At 38.7% G+C, this 18,822-nt stretch overlaps 1 protein-coding gene and 1 non-coding gene across 2 annotated transcripts in view; both read right to left on the bottom strand.

The window, feature by feature from the left end:
- WIF1 (WNT inhibitory factor 1) overlaps positions 1 to 18,822 on the bottom strand; it is an 87,349-nt gene that overhangs the window by 11,492 nt on the left and 57,035 nt on the right. Inside the window, exons 4-6 of the mRNA XM_030866381.3 lie at positions 11,746 to 11,886; positions 10,771 to 10,866; positions 3,279 to 3,374 (exon numbers count right to left, since the gene is read on the bottom strand). Coding sequence (XP_030722241.1) covers positions 3,279 to 3,374; positions 10,771 to 10,866; positions 11,746 to 11,886 — 333 coding nt within the window. The remainder of the gene's footprint in view (positions 1 to 3,278; positions 3,375 to 10,770; positions 10,867 to 11,745; positions 11,887 to 18,822) is intronic.
- LOC115858794 (U6 spliceosomal RNA) lies at positions 203 to 309 on the bottom strand. Its single transcript, XR_004041798.1, has one exon. It is a non-coding gene; the product is annotated as a U6 spliceosomal RNA (small nuclear RNA).

Below are 18,822 nucleotides of genomic sequence, written 5' to 3'. Positions count from 1 at the left end.
TGATAAAGCTTTTTGTTAAAAATCAGAAGTACCTCTCAGCTTAAGGCCATGCTGTACTTGCTTTGGCAAAATCAAGCCTCCTGATGTAGAGGGGAGCAAAAGCTTTGGGGTACAGAATTTAGGATTTAGGAGAATCAGCTCTTGGACTTCCTCTTTGCTACTTGCTGCTAGTATTGTTAGGGCTGGACAGTTTTTTTTTTTTTTAATTGTGGAATGTTTCACGAATATGCATGTCATCCTTATGCAGGGGCCATGCTAACCTTCTCTGTATCATTCCAATTTTAGTATATGTGCTGCTGAAGCGAGCACAAGACTTGTTTTTGTAAGCGTGTCCTGTTTCTCCTGGGGATAATGAGAAGAGATGAGAAAACATCAGGACCTGTGTCCACTTGGCTGGAGCCCTCTGGGCACTGTCCCGTACTATGTGTAGAATGCAATGAACCTGGGAGTATAATCAAAAGTTACAGAATATGACAAAGCTGATTACTGAATTTGGCCACACCCTTAGTATTTGCATAATACTTTACCATCTGGACCAAGCTTCTCTACATTTCTGTTGTGCCATGATTCTTTTTTTTTTTTTTTGCGGTACGCGGGCCTCTCACTATTGTGGCCTCTCCCGTTGTGGAGCACAGGCTCCGGACGCGCAGGCTCAATGGCCATGGCTCACGGGCCCAGCCACTCCGCGGCATGTGGGATCTTCCTGGACCGGGGCATGAACCCGTGTCCCCTGCATCAGCAGGCGGACTCTCAACCACTGCGCCACCAGGGAAGCCCATGCCATGATTCTTGACTCAGAAAATGAGCCAGAGACACCAAGTAACTTTCACTGGGGCTGAGGGTTTGCTAGGCCAGTGTTTAAGTACTCAACTGTTAAAGTTTGCAACAGATGTCCCAAGAGCCAATAAAAGTTAATCTTTAGTGTTTCTTCAAATATGTAGGGCTAAGGTCTAGCTCCGTTCCAGTAATTAAACCATTTTTCAGAAGCTCTACACTCCCTCCTGGTTAATAAATGCATCTTTTTGTTGAGGGAGTAAAAAACATTAGTTTTTAATGTTCCCAGATCTCTGGGGAAACCAAGTGGAATTTCAACAGACTTTCCAAAAGAATAAAAAAAAGTTACTGGAGTCTAACAAGTAAGAAAATCTTTCATCTGAAAGGTAAAGTATTACAAATGTAGAAGAAACCGGAATACACATAGATCTTTCCCTTCAACAGGGACCATGCAGCATTTGTGACACCCTAGCGTAAGAAAAACATTACAATTGACAGTCCACCGTGCAAATACACCAATAACAGCCTCATCTACTCACAAACGGTCTTTCTAAACCTGATAATACATTCATTCTTCATCCAAATCTCTGAAGGCTTTGCTCTATTTCCTAATAGTTTTGAGATAATATGAGTTTAATTCTGCTTCAAGAATGAACTTCTGCCCAGGTTTGAAGTAGCAGAGATGCTGAAGGCTACATTCAGACAAAGGCAAAGAAGCTTCACAAGAAAGAGTTTTATTCACTGGCTGTTATTATGAGTGTCGTTAGTGCTTAATCCTTATGAACATAAAACTTTAAAATTATTTTCACTCCAGTGCTATAGTTTTAGAAGATCACTTACAACTAAAAGGTAGAGGTGCTCTCACACATGATCTCATTTAGCATAGAGGTGGGGGGACCAGGGGTCAATGGCTTAATTTCCAGTTTAGAGTTGGGAAAAGCATCGCCCACAGAGATGAGGTTCTCTGCCCAGAAGCAGTCACTGGTAGAGGAACTAAGATGTGAAACAGGTAGCCTGAGTGGCAACATGGTACAGTGGAGGGTGTGAATTTCGGCCAAGCTTCTCAAGCTCTATAAACCTCATTTTGCTTAGCTGAGATTGAGATGGAGGATGCGTTACATATCTCAAAAGATTGTTGAGAGTAAAGTTAGGTAATTGTATGAAGGTACTTTGTATATCATAAAATAACAGACAACCATAAATGACTATTCTGACTCATATTAAGGGCTCTTTCCTTTAGCTTTTCCTTCTTTTTTTAAAAGCTGCTCAATCTTAACTGGTGCTATCTGCATTATCACTAAAGAGACACTTCTCTAAAATAACACATCATTTTATTTTGAGGCAAGTAGTTATTTAAAAGAAACAGTGCCCTACTCATGCAATTAGCATTTTGGACACAAGGATAATTTCATAAAATACATACACTTTAAGGATATAATTTAATTTAATTTCTTTCCATAAAAGATGTGAACTGGGCAAAATAGGTAGGTGTCCTGTAAAGAGTATGAATCATTCGGTACTATTTTAGAGCCACATTTGAATCTACTTTTGGAGAGTAAAATCTGGCTGTGATGCAGCATCATAGGAAGGAGGGTCCTGATCTCTCAGGGATGTGATATGTGAGCACAGAATTAAATTCGGGATCAGTGAACTTCTAGGTCAGGCAATTCGGAAAAGACTGTTTGATTTCAGTCTTTGAAGCTCACCCATAAAACTAATTTGGGACATACCAAAACCCCAATGGGGAAGGAGAAGTTAATTGTTCGCAAAAATCCATGCTCCCCTCCCATGAAGTTGTCATTGAGAGATGGTTGTCCAACCAGGGATGACATTTGTCCTGCCTGCATCCAGGTAGGATCATGGAGCTAATTCCTATCCATGGAATAGGTGTTGAAGTTTTGTAGGTCACTTCTGAGCTTTTGTTTTGTTTTTTGTTTGTTTTTTAAGCAGTACCTACTCCAGTCTGTCTTTCTCTGCTTGTTGGCTGGATCTGGAGAGCTCCAAAGCTCTAGGCAGAACCACTGATGGAAGGCACCTGGGACCCTAAATCACTGCATGGCGAAGAACTGCCCTGCCCACTGACCAAGTATTCCTGCCCTGGAGCATTCTGTGAGCAAATGTAAACTTGTACCGTGTTAAGCTACAATAAAATTTGGGGTTAAAGTTATAGCAGCCAACTGAGCCGGCGCAGCATAACTACTAGCCCGCACGCGCCTAGAGCCCATGCTCCGGAACAAGACAAGCCACTGCAATGAGAAGCCTGCACACAGCAATGAAGAGAGCCCCCGCTCGCCACAACTAGAGAAAGCCTGTGCACAGCAATGAAGACACAATGCAGCAATAAATAAATTTACATTAAAAAAACAACAACAAGAAAGTTATAGCAGCTGGTGAAGTGATACATCCTATTTACAGAGCTGTTCTGAAGAGTGATGCTATAGTAAATATACGTCTTTTAATCAGACATTTAAAAAGTAAAAAGAACCTTGTTCTTAGAAAGTTACCTTTATCACAATTGACTCCATAGAATCCAGGTGGACAGATGCAGAAACCGGGAGTAACACAAAGCCCGCCGTTCATGCATCGTGGTGTACAAAGGGCTAATGGGGAGAGAGAATTCTGATTAAGACCAAATAGGGTTTTGCGAGCAGGACCATTTTGGAAATGTCAATAATACAACAGGTCTGTATTTTCAAGCTTTGTAGTTATTAAAGTAGTCACTCTTTAGAGATACAAGTTTGCTATATTAAAAATTAGTTTTATGCAGTAAATAAGGCTATTTTTCAACCAATTTCATAGAAGAGGATTAAAATTTGCCCAGAATCATTATGTTAACTAAGATGTGGTCTTCTTAAGACTGTAAATATTTTTTCTTGCCTTATTTCCTCAATCTTCCAATTTCAAAATCAGTGCAGATGAAGGTCAGGACAAGATGGCAGAGTAGGACCTTGACCTCACCTTCTCTCACAAGCACACCAAAATCACAACTAAGTGCTAAACAATCATCGATAAAAAGACTGGAACCTACCAAAAAAGATATTCTACATCCAGAGACATAAAGAAGAAACCACAACAGACAGTAGTAAGAGCACACTCGTGATATAATCAAATCCCATAGCCCTCAGGTGTGTGACCCATAAACAAGAATAGTTATATTGCAGAAGTTCTCCCACAGGAGTGAGAGTTCTGAGTCCCACATCAGGCTCCCCAGCCTGGAGGTCTGACATTGGGAAGAGGAACCCCCAGAGCAGTTGGTTTTGAAGGCCAGCGGGGCTTGAATGCAGGAGCTCCACAGGACTGGGGGAAACAGACACTCCACTCTTGGAGGGTGCACACCAGGTCTTGTGTAACTGGGACCCAGGGCAAAAGTAATGACTTCATAGGAGCCTGGGCCAGACTCATCTAGTTTTGAAGGGTCTCCAGGGGTGGGGGGCAGCTGTGGCTCACTCCAGGGACAAGGACACTGGTGGCAGAGGTATCGGAGAGAATTCATTGGTATGAGCTCTCCTGGAGGCCGACACTTTGCCACCAAGACCTGGCCCCACCCAATGGCCTGTAGGCTCCAGTGCTGGGACACCTCAGGCCAAACAACAAACAGGGTAGGAACACAGCCCCACCCATCAGCAGACAGGCTGCCTAAAGACTTCCTGAGCCCACAGCCACCTCGAGACATACCCCTTAACATGGTCCTCCCCAACACAGGGCCAAGACCCAGCTGCACTCACCAGTGAGCTTCCCACCAGGAAGCCTACACAAGCCTCTAGACCAGCCTCACCCACCAGGGGGCAGACACCAGAAGCAAGAATACTGTGATCCAGCAGGCTGCAGAACTGAGTCCACAAACACAGGTCAGAATCTACCAGCTGGTCCCTGGCCCCTGGGCAATGAGAGGGGAGTGTACTTCTGGGACACACAGGACATCCCCTACAGAGGGCCATTTCTCCAAGGTCAAGAAACATAACTAACCTACCACATACATAAAAATTCAAATAGAAGTTTAGACAAAATGTGATGGCAGAAGAATATATTCCAGACAAAAGAACAAGATATAACCCCAGAAGACCAACTAAGTGGAGATAGGCAATCTACCCAAGAAAGAGTTCAGAGTAATGATCGTAAAGATGATCCAAGAACTCAGGAAAACAATGGATGCACAGAGCAAGAAGTTACAAGAATTTTTAACAAAGAGTTCAAAAATACAAAAAACAACCACACAATTGAAGAATACAATAATTGAAATGAAAAAATACAGTAGAAAGAATCAACAGCAGAATGAATGAGGCAGAAGAAGGTACAAGTAAGCTGGAAGACAGAGTGGTGGAAATCACTGCTGTGGAACAGAATAAAGAAAAAAGAATGAAAAGAAATGAGGACAGTTTAAGAGACCTCTGGGACCATACCAAATGCACCAGTATTTGCATTATATGGGTCCCAGAAGGAGAAAAGAGAGAGAAAAGGCCTGAGAAAATATTTGAAGAGATAATAGCTGAAAAATTCCCCAACATGGGAAAGGAAGCAGTCACCCAACTCCAGAAAGTGCAGAGAGATCCATACAGGATTAAACCAAGGAGGAACACACCAAGACATCTACTAATCAAATTGACAAAAATTAAAGATAAAGATAAAATATTAAAAGCAACAAGGGAAAAGTGATAAATAACAAAGAAGGGAATCCCCATAAGGTTATCAACTGATTTTTCAGCAGAAATTCTGCAGGCCAGAAGAAAGTAGCATGGTATATTTAAAGTGATGAAAGGGAAAAACCTACAACCAAGAATACTCTACCTAGCAAGGCTCTCATTCAGATTTGATGGAGAAATTAAAAGCTTTACAGACAAGCAAAACCTAAAAGAATTCAGCAGCACCAAATTAGCTTTACAACAAATGCTAAAGGAACTTCTCTAGGTGGAAAAGAAAAGGCCACAACTAGAAATAAGAAAATTATGAAATGGGAAAGATAACAGTAAAGGCAAACATACAGTAAAGGTAGGAAATCATCTGCACACAAATACAATATCAAAACCAGCAATCGTGAGAACAGGAGAGTACAAATGCAGGATATTAGAAATGCATTTGAAATTAAGAGATCAGTAACTTAAAACAACGGTGTATATGTATAGACTGATATATCATGGTAAAACCTCATGGTAACTGCAAACCAAAAATCTATAATATATATACACACAAAAAAGAAAAAGGAATCCAAACACAACACTGAAGATAGTCATCAAATCACAAGAGAAGAGAACAAAAGAGGAAAGGAAGAAAAAAGACCTACAAAAACAAATCCAAAACAGTTAACAAAATGGCAATAGGAACATACATATTGATAATTACCTTAAGTGTAAATAGATTAAATGCTCCAACCAAAAGACACAGACTGGCTAAATGGATACAAAAACAAGACCTGTGTATATGCTGTCTGTAAAAGACCCACTTCAGATCTAGAAACACATACAGACTGAAAGTGAGGAGATGGAAAAAGGTATTGCATGCAAATGGAAGTCAAAAGAAAGCTGGAGTAGCAATACTCATATTAGACAAAATAGACTTTAAAATAAAGACTGTTGCAAGAGATAAAGAAGGACATTATATAATGAGCAAGGGATCAATCCAAGAAGAAGATAATAACAATTGTAAATATATATGCACCCAACATAAGAGCACCTCAATAATAAGGCAAACATTAACAGACATAAATGGAGAAATTGATAGTAACACAGTAATAGTGGGGGATTTTAACACCCCACTTACATCAATGGACAGATCATCCAGACAAAAAATCAATAAGGAAACACAGGTCTCAAATGACACATTAGACCAGATGGACTTAATTGATATTTATAAAGCATTCCATCTGAAAGCCTCAGAATACACATTCTTTTCAAGTACACATGAACATTCTCCAGGATAGATCACATACTGGGTCACAAATCAAGCCTCAGTAAATATAAGAAAACTGAAATCATATCAAGCATCTTTTCTGACCACAATGCATGAGATTAGAAATCAACTAGAAGAAGAAAACTGCAAAAAACACATGCTATTAAATAACCAATAGATCCCTGAAAAAATCAAAGAGGAAATAAAAAAATACCTAGAGACAAATGAAAATGGAAACACGATGATCCAAATGCTATGGGATGCAGCAAAAGCAGCTCTAAGAGTGAAGTTTATAACGATACAAGCTTACCTCAGGAAACAAGAAAAATCTCAAATAAACAACCTAACATTACACCTAAAGCAACTAGAGAAAGAAGAACAAATAAAACCCAAAGTTAGTAGAAGGAAAGAAATCATAAAGATCAGAGCAGAAATAATGAAATAGAGACAAAACAATAAAAAAATCAATAAAACTAAAAGCTGGTTCTTTGAAAAGATGAATATAATTGATAAGCCTTTAGCCAGACTCATCAAGAAAAAAAGGGAGAGGGCCCAAATCAATAAAAGTAGAAATGAAAAAGGAGAAGTTACAACTGACACCGCAAATACAAAAGACCATAAGAGACTAAGCAACTATATGCCAATAAAATGGAAAACCTAGAAGACATGGACAAATTCTTAGAAAGGTACAATCTCCCAAGATTGAACCAAGAAGAAACAGAAAATATGAACAGACCAATTACCAGTACTGAAATTGAATCTGTGATGCAAAAGCTCCAAACAAACAAAAGTCCAGGACCTGACGGCTTCACAGCCGTTAAACATTTAGAGAAGAGTTAACACCTATCCTTCTGAAGCTATTCCAAAAAATTACAGAGAAAGGATCACTCCAAAACTCATTCTATGTGCCCACCATCACCCTGATACCAAAACCAGACAAAGATACCACACACACAAAAAAAATTAGAGGCCAATATCACTGATGAACATAGACGCTAAAATCCTCAACAAAATACAAGCAAACTGAATCCAACGATACATTAAAAGGATCATACCCAGTGATCAAGTGGGATTTACCCCAGTCATGCAAGGATTTTTCAATATCTGCAAATCAATCTGTGTGATACACCACATTAACAAATTGAAGAATAACAATCACATGATCATCTCAGTAGATGCAGAAAAAGCTTTTGATAAAATTCAACATCCATTTATTATAAAAACTCTCCAGAAAGTGGGCATAGAAGGAACATACCTCAACATAATACAAGCCATATATGACAAATGCACAACTAACATCATACTCAACAGTGCAAAGCTGAAAGCATTTCCTCTAAGATCAGGAAGAAGACAAGGATGTGTATTCTTGCCACTTTTATTCAACATAATTTTGGAAGTCCTAACCACAGCAATCAGAGAAGAAAAAGAAATAAAAGTGATCCAAATTGGAAAAGAAGTAGTAAAACTGTCACTGTTTGCAGATGACATGATGCTATATATAGAAAATCCTCAAGATGCTACCAGAAAACTACTCAGCTCATCAATGAATTCAGTAAATTTACAGGATACAAAATTAATACACAGAAATCCGTTGCATTTTTATACACTAACAACGAAAGATCAGAAAGAGAAATTAAGGAAATTAAGGAAACAATCCTACTTACCATCACATCAAAAGGAATGAAATACCTAGTAATTAACCTACCTAAGGAGGCAGAAGACCTGTACTCTGAAAACTATAAGATGCTGATGAAAGAAACTGAAGATGACCCAAACAGATGAAAAGATGTACTGTGTTCTTGGGTTGGAAGAATCAATATTGTTAAAATGACCATAATACCCAAGGCAATCTACAAATTCAATGTCATCCCTGTCAAATCACGAATGGCATTTTTCACAGAACTAGAGCAAAAATTTTAAAATATGTATGGAAACACAAAAGATCCCAAATAGCCAAAGCAATCTTGAGAAAGAAAAATGGAGCTGGAGGAATCAGGTTCCCTGGCTTCAGACTATACTACAAACCTACAGTAATCAAAACAGTATGGTACTGGCACAAAAACAGACACATAGATCAATGGAACAGGATGGAAAGCCCAGAAATAAATCCATGTACCTGTGGTCAATTCATCTCTGACAAGGGAGGAAATACTATACAATGGAGAAAAGACTGTCTCTTCAATAAGTGGTGCTGGGAAAACTGGACAGCTACATGTAAAAGAATGAAATTAGAACATTCTCTAACACCATACACCAAAAACGCTCAAAATGTTATAAAGACCTAAATGTAAGACCAGATACTATAATACTCGTAGAGGAAGACATAGGCAGAACACTCTTTGAGATAAATTGCAGCAGTATCTTTTTATATCCATCCCCTAGAGTAATGGAAATTAAAAAATAAACAAATGGGACCTAATTAAACTTAAAAGCTTTTGCACAGCAAAGGAACCCATAAACAAGACGAAAAGACAACCCTGAGAATGGGAGAAAATATTTTCAAACAAAGCAACTGACAAAGGATTAATCTCCAAAATATACAAGCAGCTCAATAACAAAAAAACAAACAACCCAATCAAAAAATGGGCAGAAGACCTAAATAGACATTTCTCCAAAGAAGACATACAGATGGCCAAGAGGCACATGAAAAGCTACTCAACATCACTAATTATTAGAGAAATGCAAATCAGAACTACAATGAGGTACCACCTCACACTGGTCAGAATGGCCATCATCAAAAATTCTACAAATAATAAATGCTGGAGAGGGTGTGGAGAAAAAGGAACCCTCCTACACTGTTGGTGGGAATGTAAATTGCACCCAGTGTTCATTGCAGCACTATTTACAATAGCCAAGACATGGAAGTAACTTAAATGTGCATCGACAGATGAATGGATAAAGAAGATGTGAGACAGACAGATACACACACACAGACACAGACACAGACACACACACACACACACACACAATGGAATATTAGCCATAAAAAGAATAAAATAATGCCATTTGCAGCAACATGGATGGACCTAGGGATAATCATACTAAATGAAGTGAGCTAGACAGACAAATATCATATGATACCACTTATATTTGGAATCTAAAAAAAAAAGATACAAATGAACTTATATACAAAACAGAAAAAGACCCACAGGCATAGAAAGCAAACTTATGGTTACCAAAGGAGAAAGGGAAGGTGGGGGAGGGATAAATTAGGAGGTTGGGATTAACAGATACACACACTACTAGATAATCAAGGACCTACTGTATAGCACAGAGAACTATACTCAATATTTTGTAATAACCTATATGGGAAAAGAATCTGAAAACAATATATATATATATAACTGAATGACTTTGTTGTACACCTGAAACTAACAATGCTGTAAACCAACTATATTTCAATTAAGAAAATAAAATAAAGAAAAAAATCAATGCAGACAAGAAAAAAATCTATTTTTTGAAGATGAAAAATATTTTGCTTACTCTGGTCAAATAAGCTCAGTATATGTGAGCTTGTGGTTTAGACACATTTGTGGTTAATAAACATTTTCATGTTCATCTCTTTTTTCATATAGCTTTCTTAGTAGTAATTTCACCAAAATATATATATTTACTACACAAATGATTTTCATCCTTTTTTTTTTTTTTTTTTTTTTTTGCCTAGAGCACCTTCATAACTCAGGTGTAGACTTAATTGTGAAACAAGCTACTTTTAATTGGAGTAGATACTTTCAAATCACTCATAATACTAGCTTTTTAAAACCAACTTTAGTGGAGGGAAAAAAACTCAAAACTTTCATAAGATTATGCTAAAGCATAGTATATATAATAGTGAATTGCGGAGGGGGGTGGAAGAGAGTGAAAGTGGCCACAAAGAATGTAGACATTGTGCCAGTTTTCTGCTCCTGTCACCACATACTGGATTTAACAGAAAACCACTCCTAGAAGAATACTTTCCAATAGCTTTGCTGTGGCTTTTTAAGACTGCACAAATCCTTATAATGTGACCAGAAAAATAATTTCAGGTGATGTGTTAAAAATACATGTGGGGCTCCTGTGTAACACCCATTTCATTAGGAAGCAAGCAGGGAAGCTGGCTGTCTCTGTTCTTACCTTTCTCACAGTGAGGTCCATAGAATCCGTCAGGACACTGGCAGACCCGTCTTTCATTACAAAAGCCTCCATTTCGGCACCCTCCTGGGCACTCAGCTTCACCAAAGAGAAACAAGGTTTATACAGACAGCTTTCAGATCATGTTGAGTGAATTACAGGGGCATGAAGAGGCTAACGGTCACTTTTTCCCCAGCACACCAATTATCATAATTTATCGAATACCAGTACTTCCACTTCATTCTCTCTACACTGCCTGTACTCCACTAAGTCTTCATGAGATACTGCCTCTCAATCCTACTTCCAACAGTAGGGAGCTCGTGGAAGAAGGCAAAGCGAGCTTATGTTCTGCCTTCCTCCCACCCATCAATCTACTGAATTTCCTTAAATTCATACTGAAACAGAATGATGGATATTGCCCTCAATATTCATTTTCAGAGGGGGGAACGGCCTTTTGGTACATCTTTAGGGCACTGAAAGCCTCCAGAGCTTAAATTCTGTGTTGGAAGAGCTTGTATCAGGATGGGAAAGGAGACAGCATGGGAAAGCCTTCATGCTTAACTGGGAATCCGGGCTGTGATGGAGAGGTGCCTTTGCCTGGCAGAGGTCACTGGCGTGATCTTTGGAAGTCAAAAGCACCAAGCTTTCAGCAGAGCGTGTGGTTTGCAGTAGTTGCTGGTGATGACTGGAACCCTTGCTATGAAGGTGGGGACTCCCAAAGATTGTGTTGGAGGAGGGAAAGAAGAGAGGTGGAAGACAGGGCGTTTTGAAGGGTACTGGAGTTCCTAAACTTGTGAGTGCGGTCAAAGCAGAAAAAGTCTGTCTTAGTACTATTAGCGGACCCTGCGTTTACCCCTCCTCCCACTGGTGTGGTTTTAATTATACAAAATAATTATCTAGCTAGCTAGCTACAATTTTTGGCCCAAATCACACCTGGAAGCCTTACGAGCCTTCTCTGGAATCACCATCACTGATTACCTTGTTGACATGTTTTAAAGAAGATGGCATTTTGAGGTGTCTGCAGGATGGTGTTGCCTTCAGAATTCATTACAATCACATTCACTTCAAACGCTGCCACTCCATCTTGTTTGCCGAGACATGGAAAACCAACTTGAACAACTAAAGAAAAAGAAGGTATGGAGAAACAGTTTATGTAGTTGATCCCATTTCTACAGAAATCTTGGTAAGAGAGACAAAGAACAAAGCAAAAATGTTCACATTTTGTTATCAGACATGCTTGTATCTCCACTAGAGTACGGACTGTATTTTGATTATCTGGGCATTCTCCACAGAACGTGTACATCATGCTGAGTGGAGAATTAATGACCCTCATTAATTTGTACCCTACTAATAGGAAACTGGGGATATTTTGTTCATAGTCTGAACTTGTACCATCTTGAAAAAAAAGATGGTAAAATGTTCTCTAAGAAGTAAAGGTGCAAATAGGTAGCATAGATTAATTAGGAGAAGAAACTTTGTGAACACCTTCACCAGCCTCCATATAATTCAAAAAGAGCTAAAAGTCAGCACTGCAGAATCTATTAAATAAAGCCCTATAAGCAACACCCCACTGGTTTACTTTTACTATGTATGCTTGAAAGTGACAAAATATCTTCTTTGGAAATGTTCTACAACTCAGACTAGACCCCAATCATTGGACTGAGTTAATAAATGTAATATTTTCTCAGGCTATTTGTTAATACTGAGAAGTGTCCATATCTTGGGGATCTAGAAGAGAGTTTTCTGTGATGAAGTAATCTCACAATAGACATATCTAATGGTTTAGGTTCCTAAAGAGGAGACACTTCTTTTTAGTGAAACTGATGATCACTTGGGGTATGTAGGTGTAGACTAAGCAGAGAGTGGGAACTAATAGTGTTGCTGTACAGAGACGGCGAGGAGTTGTCCACAACTTCAGCTGTGAAATACTCACAAATCATTGGGTGGAAATTGGCTCAAGTCATTGGCTGAGAGGCCGATTTCATAAATTTCTGAAATCCACTGGATTATCCTAAACATATCCACTGGAGAAGACTGATCTAGCTGATCCACTAGACTCCAGTTCTTCCTTATGAATAGAACAAATATTGCTAAGAGGTATACATATGAAATTCTGTTTCATTTTGTTTCTGTATGGCAGGTTATGGTTACTGCCAAGCTTGGGAAAATCGTACCATGCCAAGAAAAATCCTTTCCCTTCAGAATTTTCATAAACCTTTCCCCTAGTTGTACAAGAAGAAGTTAGCTAGAAATTAGAGTGCTCTTTTCCATAATGCACTGCACACCAGTTGGTCATACAATCTTCTTAATGTGCTTGGCAACCAGAAACCACTCTCAAGGCTTTGGCATTGTCAGTGTTCATTACTGTGCTCTTCTCCAAATAACACGGGTTTCCAGTTCTCCTGAATCTTGAGATCTGAGCATTGTAAATAATTAAATGATGAAAAAAACCCAGATATTTTAACAGAACTAAAAAGAGAGAAAAAAAAAACTTGTTTCTGAAGTCCCAAAGTATAATTGTCCCCACTGAAAACCTTGGTTTAATGAAATTGTATATATGAAAATGCAAACTTACAAAATACAAAAATCCGTAGTAGGGATTTCCATTTCAAAAGGAAGCAAAGGACTGTACAAGGAAAACCGTGCTGGATCTGTTATTGCGGGATACTTGTGAAATATACATAGGATTCTTTCTTATGGCTGCATCCTGGATCTGGAAATTTTACTTGGGGACCAAGGGAATCTGAAAGGCTACATGGATACAGAAGATTTGCGAAAAGCAAGACTCCAATTCTTGTTGTAGAGCTTACAGACTTCCTCACTTACTGGCCTTTTCTTTCCTTGTTTGTAACAAATGTCTTCCCTTTTTTTCTGCCCTCTCCTCTATCGGTCTCTACTTTTCTATCTGCCTCTTCTTTTTTCTCCCAGTTTTCTTTTTTTCCCCCTGCTCTGCACCTGGATTGTATCTTCACCGAACAATCGGGCACTTTGAGAACTAACTGGAGGCAGTTTTGTAGGGAAGAACTGTACGGAATTATCTGCTTTTATGGTGAACTTGGCATTTGTGAATGGGTATCCTGTTCACGATATTAATTGCTAGCAGAAACAAGAAAAAGAGCACAAGAGTAAAACGTGGATTTTTCTGAATATGCATTGTGATGACCAGCAGTTACCTTACCGACTGATATCCAGAGGAAAATAATTTGGAAGATTCTTCTGTCTGTGTGGATGACAGGCTCTTGGTGCTCCAGCCAGGCATGAGGGCTGTGCCTTTGAGGTGGGAGAGCCAAGTTCAACACTGGTCCACAAGAGACCTCCCAGCTCCACGTAATATCAAACGGCGAAAATCTCCCAGCTCCACGTAATATCAAATGGCGAAAATCTCCGCGAGATCTCCATCTCAACACCAAGACCCAGCTCCACTCAACGACCAGCAAGCTACAGTGCTGGATACCCTATGCCAAACAACTAGCAAGACAGGAACACAACCCCATCCATTAGCAGAGAGGCTGCATAAAATCATAATAAGGCCACAGACACCCCAAAACACACCACCAGACGTGGACCTGCCCACCAGAAAGACAAGATCCAGCCTCATCCACCAGAACACAGGCACTAGTCCCCTCCAGCAGGAAGCCTACACAACCCACTGAACCAACCTTACCCACGGGGGGCAGACACCAAAAACAACGGGAACTATGAACCTGCAGCAGGCGAAAAGGAGACCCCAAACACAGTAAGTTAATCAAAATGAGAAGACAGAGAAACACACAGCAGATGAAAGAGCAAGGCAAAAAACCCACCACACCTAACAAATGAAGAGGAAATAGGCAGTCTACCTCAAAAAGGATTCAGAATAATGATAGTAAAGATGAACCAAAATCTTGGAAATAGAATGGAGAAAATACAAGAAACATTTAACAAGGACTTAAAAGAACTAAAGAGCAAACAAACAGTGATAAACAGCACAATAAATGAAATAAAAATTCTCTAGGGGCTTCCCTGGTGGTGCAATGGCTGAGAGTCTGCCTGCTGATGCAAGGTACACGGCTTCATGCCCCGGTCCGGGAAGATCCCACATGCCGCGAAGCGGCTGGGTCCATGAGCCATGGCGGTTGAGCCTGCGCTTCCAGAGCCTGTGCTCTGCAAGGGGAGAGGCCACAACAATGAGAGGCCCACGTACCGCAAAAAAAAAAAAAAAAAAAAAAAAATCTCTAGAAGGGATCAATAGCAGAATAACTGAGGCAGAAAAACAGATAAGTGACCTGGAAGATAAAATAGTGGAAATAACTACTGCAGAGCAGAATAAAGAAAAAAGAATGAAAAGAATTGAGGACAGTCTCAGAGACCTCTGGGACAACATTAAATGCACCAACATTCGAATAATAGGAGTCCCAGAAGAAGAAGAGAAAAAGAAAGGGACTGAGAAAATATTTGAAGACCTTATAGTTAAAAACTTCCCTAATATGGGAAAGGAAATAGTTAATCAAGTCCAGGAAGCACAGAGAGTCCCATACAGGATAAATCCAAGGAGAAACACGCCAAGACACATATTAATCAAACTATCAAAAATTAGATACAAAGAAAAAATATTAAAAGCAGCAAGGGAAAAACAACAAATAACACACAAGGGAAGCCTCATAAGGTTAACAGCTGATCTTTCAGCAGAAACTCTGCAAGCCAGAAGGGAGTGGCAGGACATATTTAAAGTGATGAAGGAGAAAAACCTACAACCAAGATTACCCTACCCAGCAGGGATCTCATTCAGATTTGACAGAGAAACTAAAAGCTTTACAGACAAGCAAAGCTAAGAGAATTCAGCACCACCAAACCAGCTTTACAACAAATGCTAAAGGAACTTCTTTAGGCAGGAAACACAAGAGAAGGAAAAGACCTACAATAACAAACCCAAAACAATTAAGAAAATGGTAATAGGAACATACATATCGATAATTACCTTAAACATAAATGGATTAAATCCTCCAACCAAAAGACACAGACTGGCTGCATGGATACAAAAACAAGACCCATATATGTGCTGTCTACAGTAGACCCACTTCAGACCTAGGGACACATGCAGACTGAAAGTGAGGGGATGGAAAAAGATATTCCATGCAAATGGAAATCAAAAGAAAGCCGGAGTAGCAATTCTCATATCAGAGAAAATAGACTTTAAAACAAAGACTATTACAAGAAACAAAGAAGGACACTACATAATGATCAAGGGATCAATCCAGAAGAAGATATAACAATTGTAAATATTTATGCACCCAACATAGGAGCACCTCGGTACATAAGGCAAATACTAACAGCCATAAAAGCGGAAATGGACAGTAACACAATCATAGTAGGGGACTTTAACACCCCACTTTCACCAATGGACAGATCATCCAAAATGAAAATAAATAAGGAAACACAAGCTTTAAATGATACATTAAACAAGATGGACTTAATTGGTATTTATAGGACATTCCATCCAAAACAACAGAATACACATTCTTCTCAAGTGCTCATGGAACATTCTCCAGCATAGATAATATCTTGGGTCACAAATCAAGCCTTGGTAAATTTAAGAAAACTGAAATCATATCAAGTATCTTTTCCGACCACAACGCTATGAGACTAGATATCAATTACAGGAAAAAATCTGTAAAAAATACACACACATGAAGGCTAAACAATACACTACTTAATAACCAAGAGATCACTGAAGAAATCAAAGAGGAAATCAAAAAATACCTAGAAACAAATGACAATGAAAACACGATGACCCAAAACCTATGGGATGCAGCAAAAGCAGTTCTAAGAGGAAAGTTTATAGCAATACAATCCTACCTTAAGAAATAAGAAACATCTCAAATAAACAACCTAACCTTACACCTAAAGCAATTAGAGAAAGTAGAACAAAAAAACCCCAAAGTTAGCAGAAGGAAAGAAATCATAAAAATCAGATCAGAAAGGAATGAAGGAAACGATAGCAAAGATCAATAACACTAAAAGCTGGTTCTTTGAGAAGATAAACAAAATTGTTAAACTATTAGCCAGACTCATCAAGAAAAAAAGGGAGAAGACTCAATAGAATTAGAAACGAAAAAGGAGAAGTAACAACTGACACTGCAGAAATACAAAGGATCATGAGAGATTACTACAAGCAACTATATGCCAATAAAAGGACAACCTGGAAGAAATGGACAAATTCTTAGAAATGCACAACCTTCTGAGAATGAACCAGGAAGAAATAGAAAATATGAACAGACCAATCACAAGCACTGAAATTGAAACTGTGATTAAAAATCTTCCAACAAACAGAAGCCCAGGACCAGATGGCTTTACAGGCGAATTCCATCAAACATTTAGAGAAGAGCTAACACCTATCCTTCTCAAACTCTTCCAAAATATAGCAGAGTTAGGAATACTCCCAAACTCATTCTATGAGCACCATCACCCTGATACCAAAACCAGACAAAGATGTCACAAAGAAAGAAAACTACTGGCCAATATCACTGATGAATATAGATGCAAAAATCCTCAACAAAATCCTAGCAAACAGAATCCAACAGCCCATTAAAAGGATCATACACCATGGTCAAATGGGGTTTAACCCAGGAATGCAAGGATTCTTCAATATACGCAAATCAATCAATGTGATACACCATATTAACAAATTGAAAGAGAAAAACCATATGATCATCTCTACAGATGCAGAGAAAGCTTTTGACAAAATTCAACACCGATTTATGATAAAAACCCTCCAGAAAGTAGGCATGGGGGGAACTTTCCTCAACATAATAAAGACCATATATGACAAAACCACACCCAACATCGTCCTCAGTGGTGAAAAAGAGAAACCATTTCCACTATGATCAGGCACAAGACAAGGTTGCCCACTCTCACCACTATTATTCATCATAGTTTTGGAAGTTTTAGCCACAGCAATCAGAGAAGAAAAATAAATAAAAGGAATCCAAATTGGAAAAGAAGAAGTAAAGCTGTCACTGTTTGCAGATGACATGATACTATACATAGAGAATCCTAAAGATGCTACCTGAAAACTACTAGAGCTAATCAATGAATCTGGTAAAATAGCAGGATACAAAATTAATGCGCAGAAATCTCTTGCATTCCTATACACTAATGATGAAAAATCTGAAAATGAAATTAAGAAAACACTCCCATTTACCATTGCAACCAAAAGAATGAAATATCTATGAATAAATCTACCTAAGGAGACAAAAGACCTGTATGCAGAAAATTGTAAGACACTGATGAAAGAAATTAAAGATGATACAAATAGATGGAAAGATATACCGTGTTCTTGGATTGGAAGAATCAACATTGTGAAAATGACTCTACTACCCAAAGCAATCTACAGATTCCATGCAATCCCTATCAAACTACCAATGGCATTTTTCACAGAACTAGAATAAAACATTGCACAATTTTTATGGAAACACAAAAGACCCTGAATAGCCAAAGCAATCTTGAGAAAGAAAAATGGAGGTGGAGGAATCAGGCTCCCTGACTTCAGACTATACTACAAAGCTACAGTAATCAAGACAGTATGGTACTTGCACAGAAACAGAAATATAGGTCAATGGAACAGGATAGAAAGCCCAAAGATAAACCCACACACATATGGTCACCTTATCTTTGATAAAGGAGGCACCCTCTTCAATAAGACAGCCTGGAAAAAAGACAGCCTCTTCAATAAGTGGTGCTGGGAAAACTGGACAGCTACATGTAAAAGAATGAAATTATAATACTCCCTAACACCATAAACTAAAATAAACTCAAAATGGATTAAAGACCTAAATGTAAGGCCAGACACTATAAAACTCTGAGAGGAAAACATAGGCAGAACATGATGACATAAATCACAGCAAGATCCTTTTTGATCCACCTCCTAGAGAAATGGAAATAAAAACAAAAATAAACAAATGGGACCTAATGAAACTTTAAAGCTTTTGCAGAGCAAAGGAAACTATAAACAAGACGAAAAGACAACCCTCAGAATGGGAGAAAATATTTGCAAACAAAGCAACTGACAAAGGATTA

Source organism: Globicephala melas, chromosome 10, assembly GCF_963455315.2.
Source record: "Globicephala melas chromosome 10, mGloMel1.2, whole genome shotgun sequence".
Taxonomy (NCBI): Eukaryota; Metazoa; Chordata; class Mammalia; order Artiodactyla; family Delphinidae; genus Globicephala; species Globicephala melas.
The sequence above is the reverse complement of the archived record's forward strand: the minus strand, read 5'-3'. Positions and strand labels throughout refer to the sequence as shown.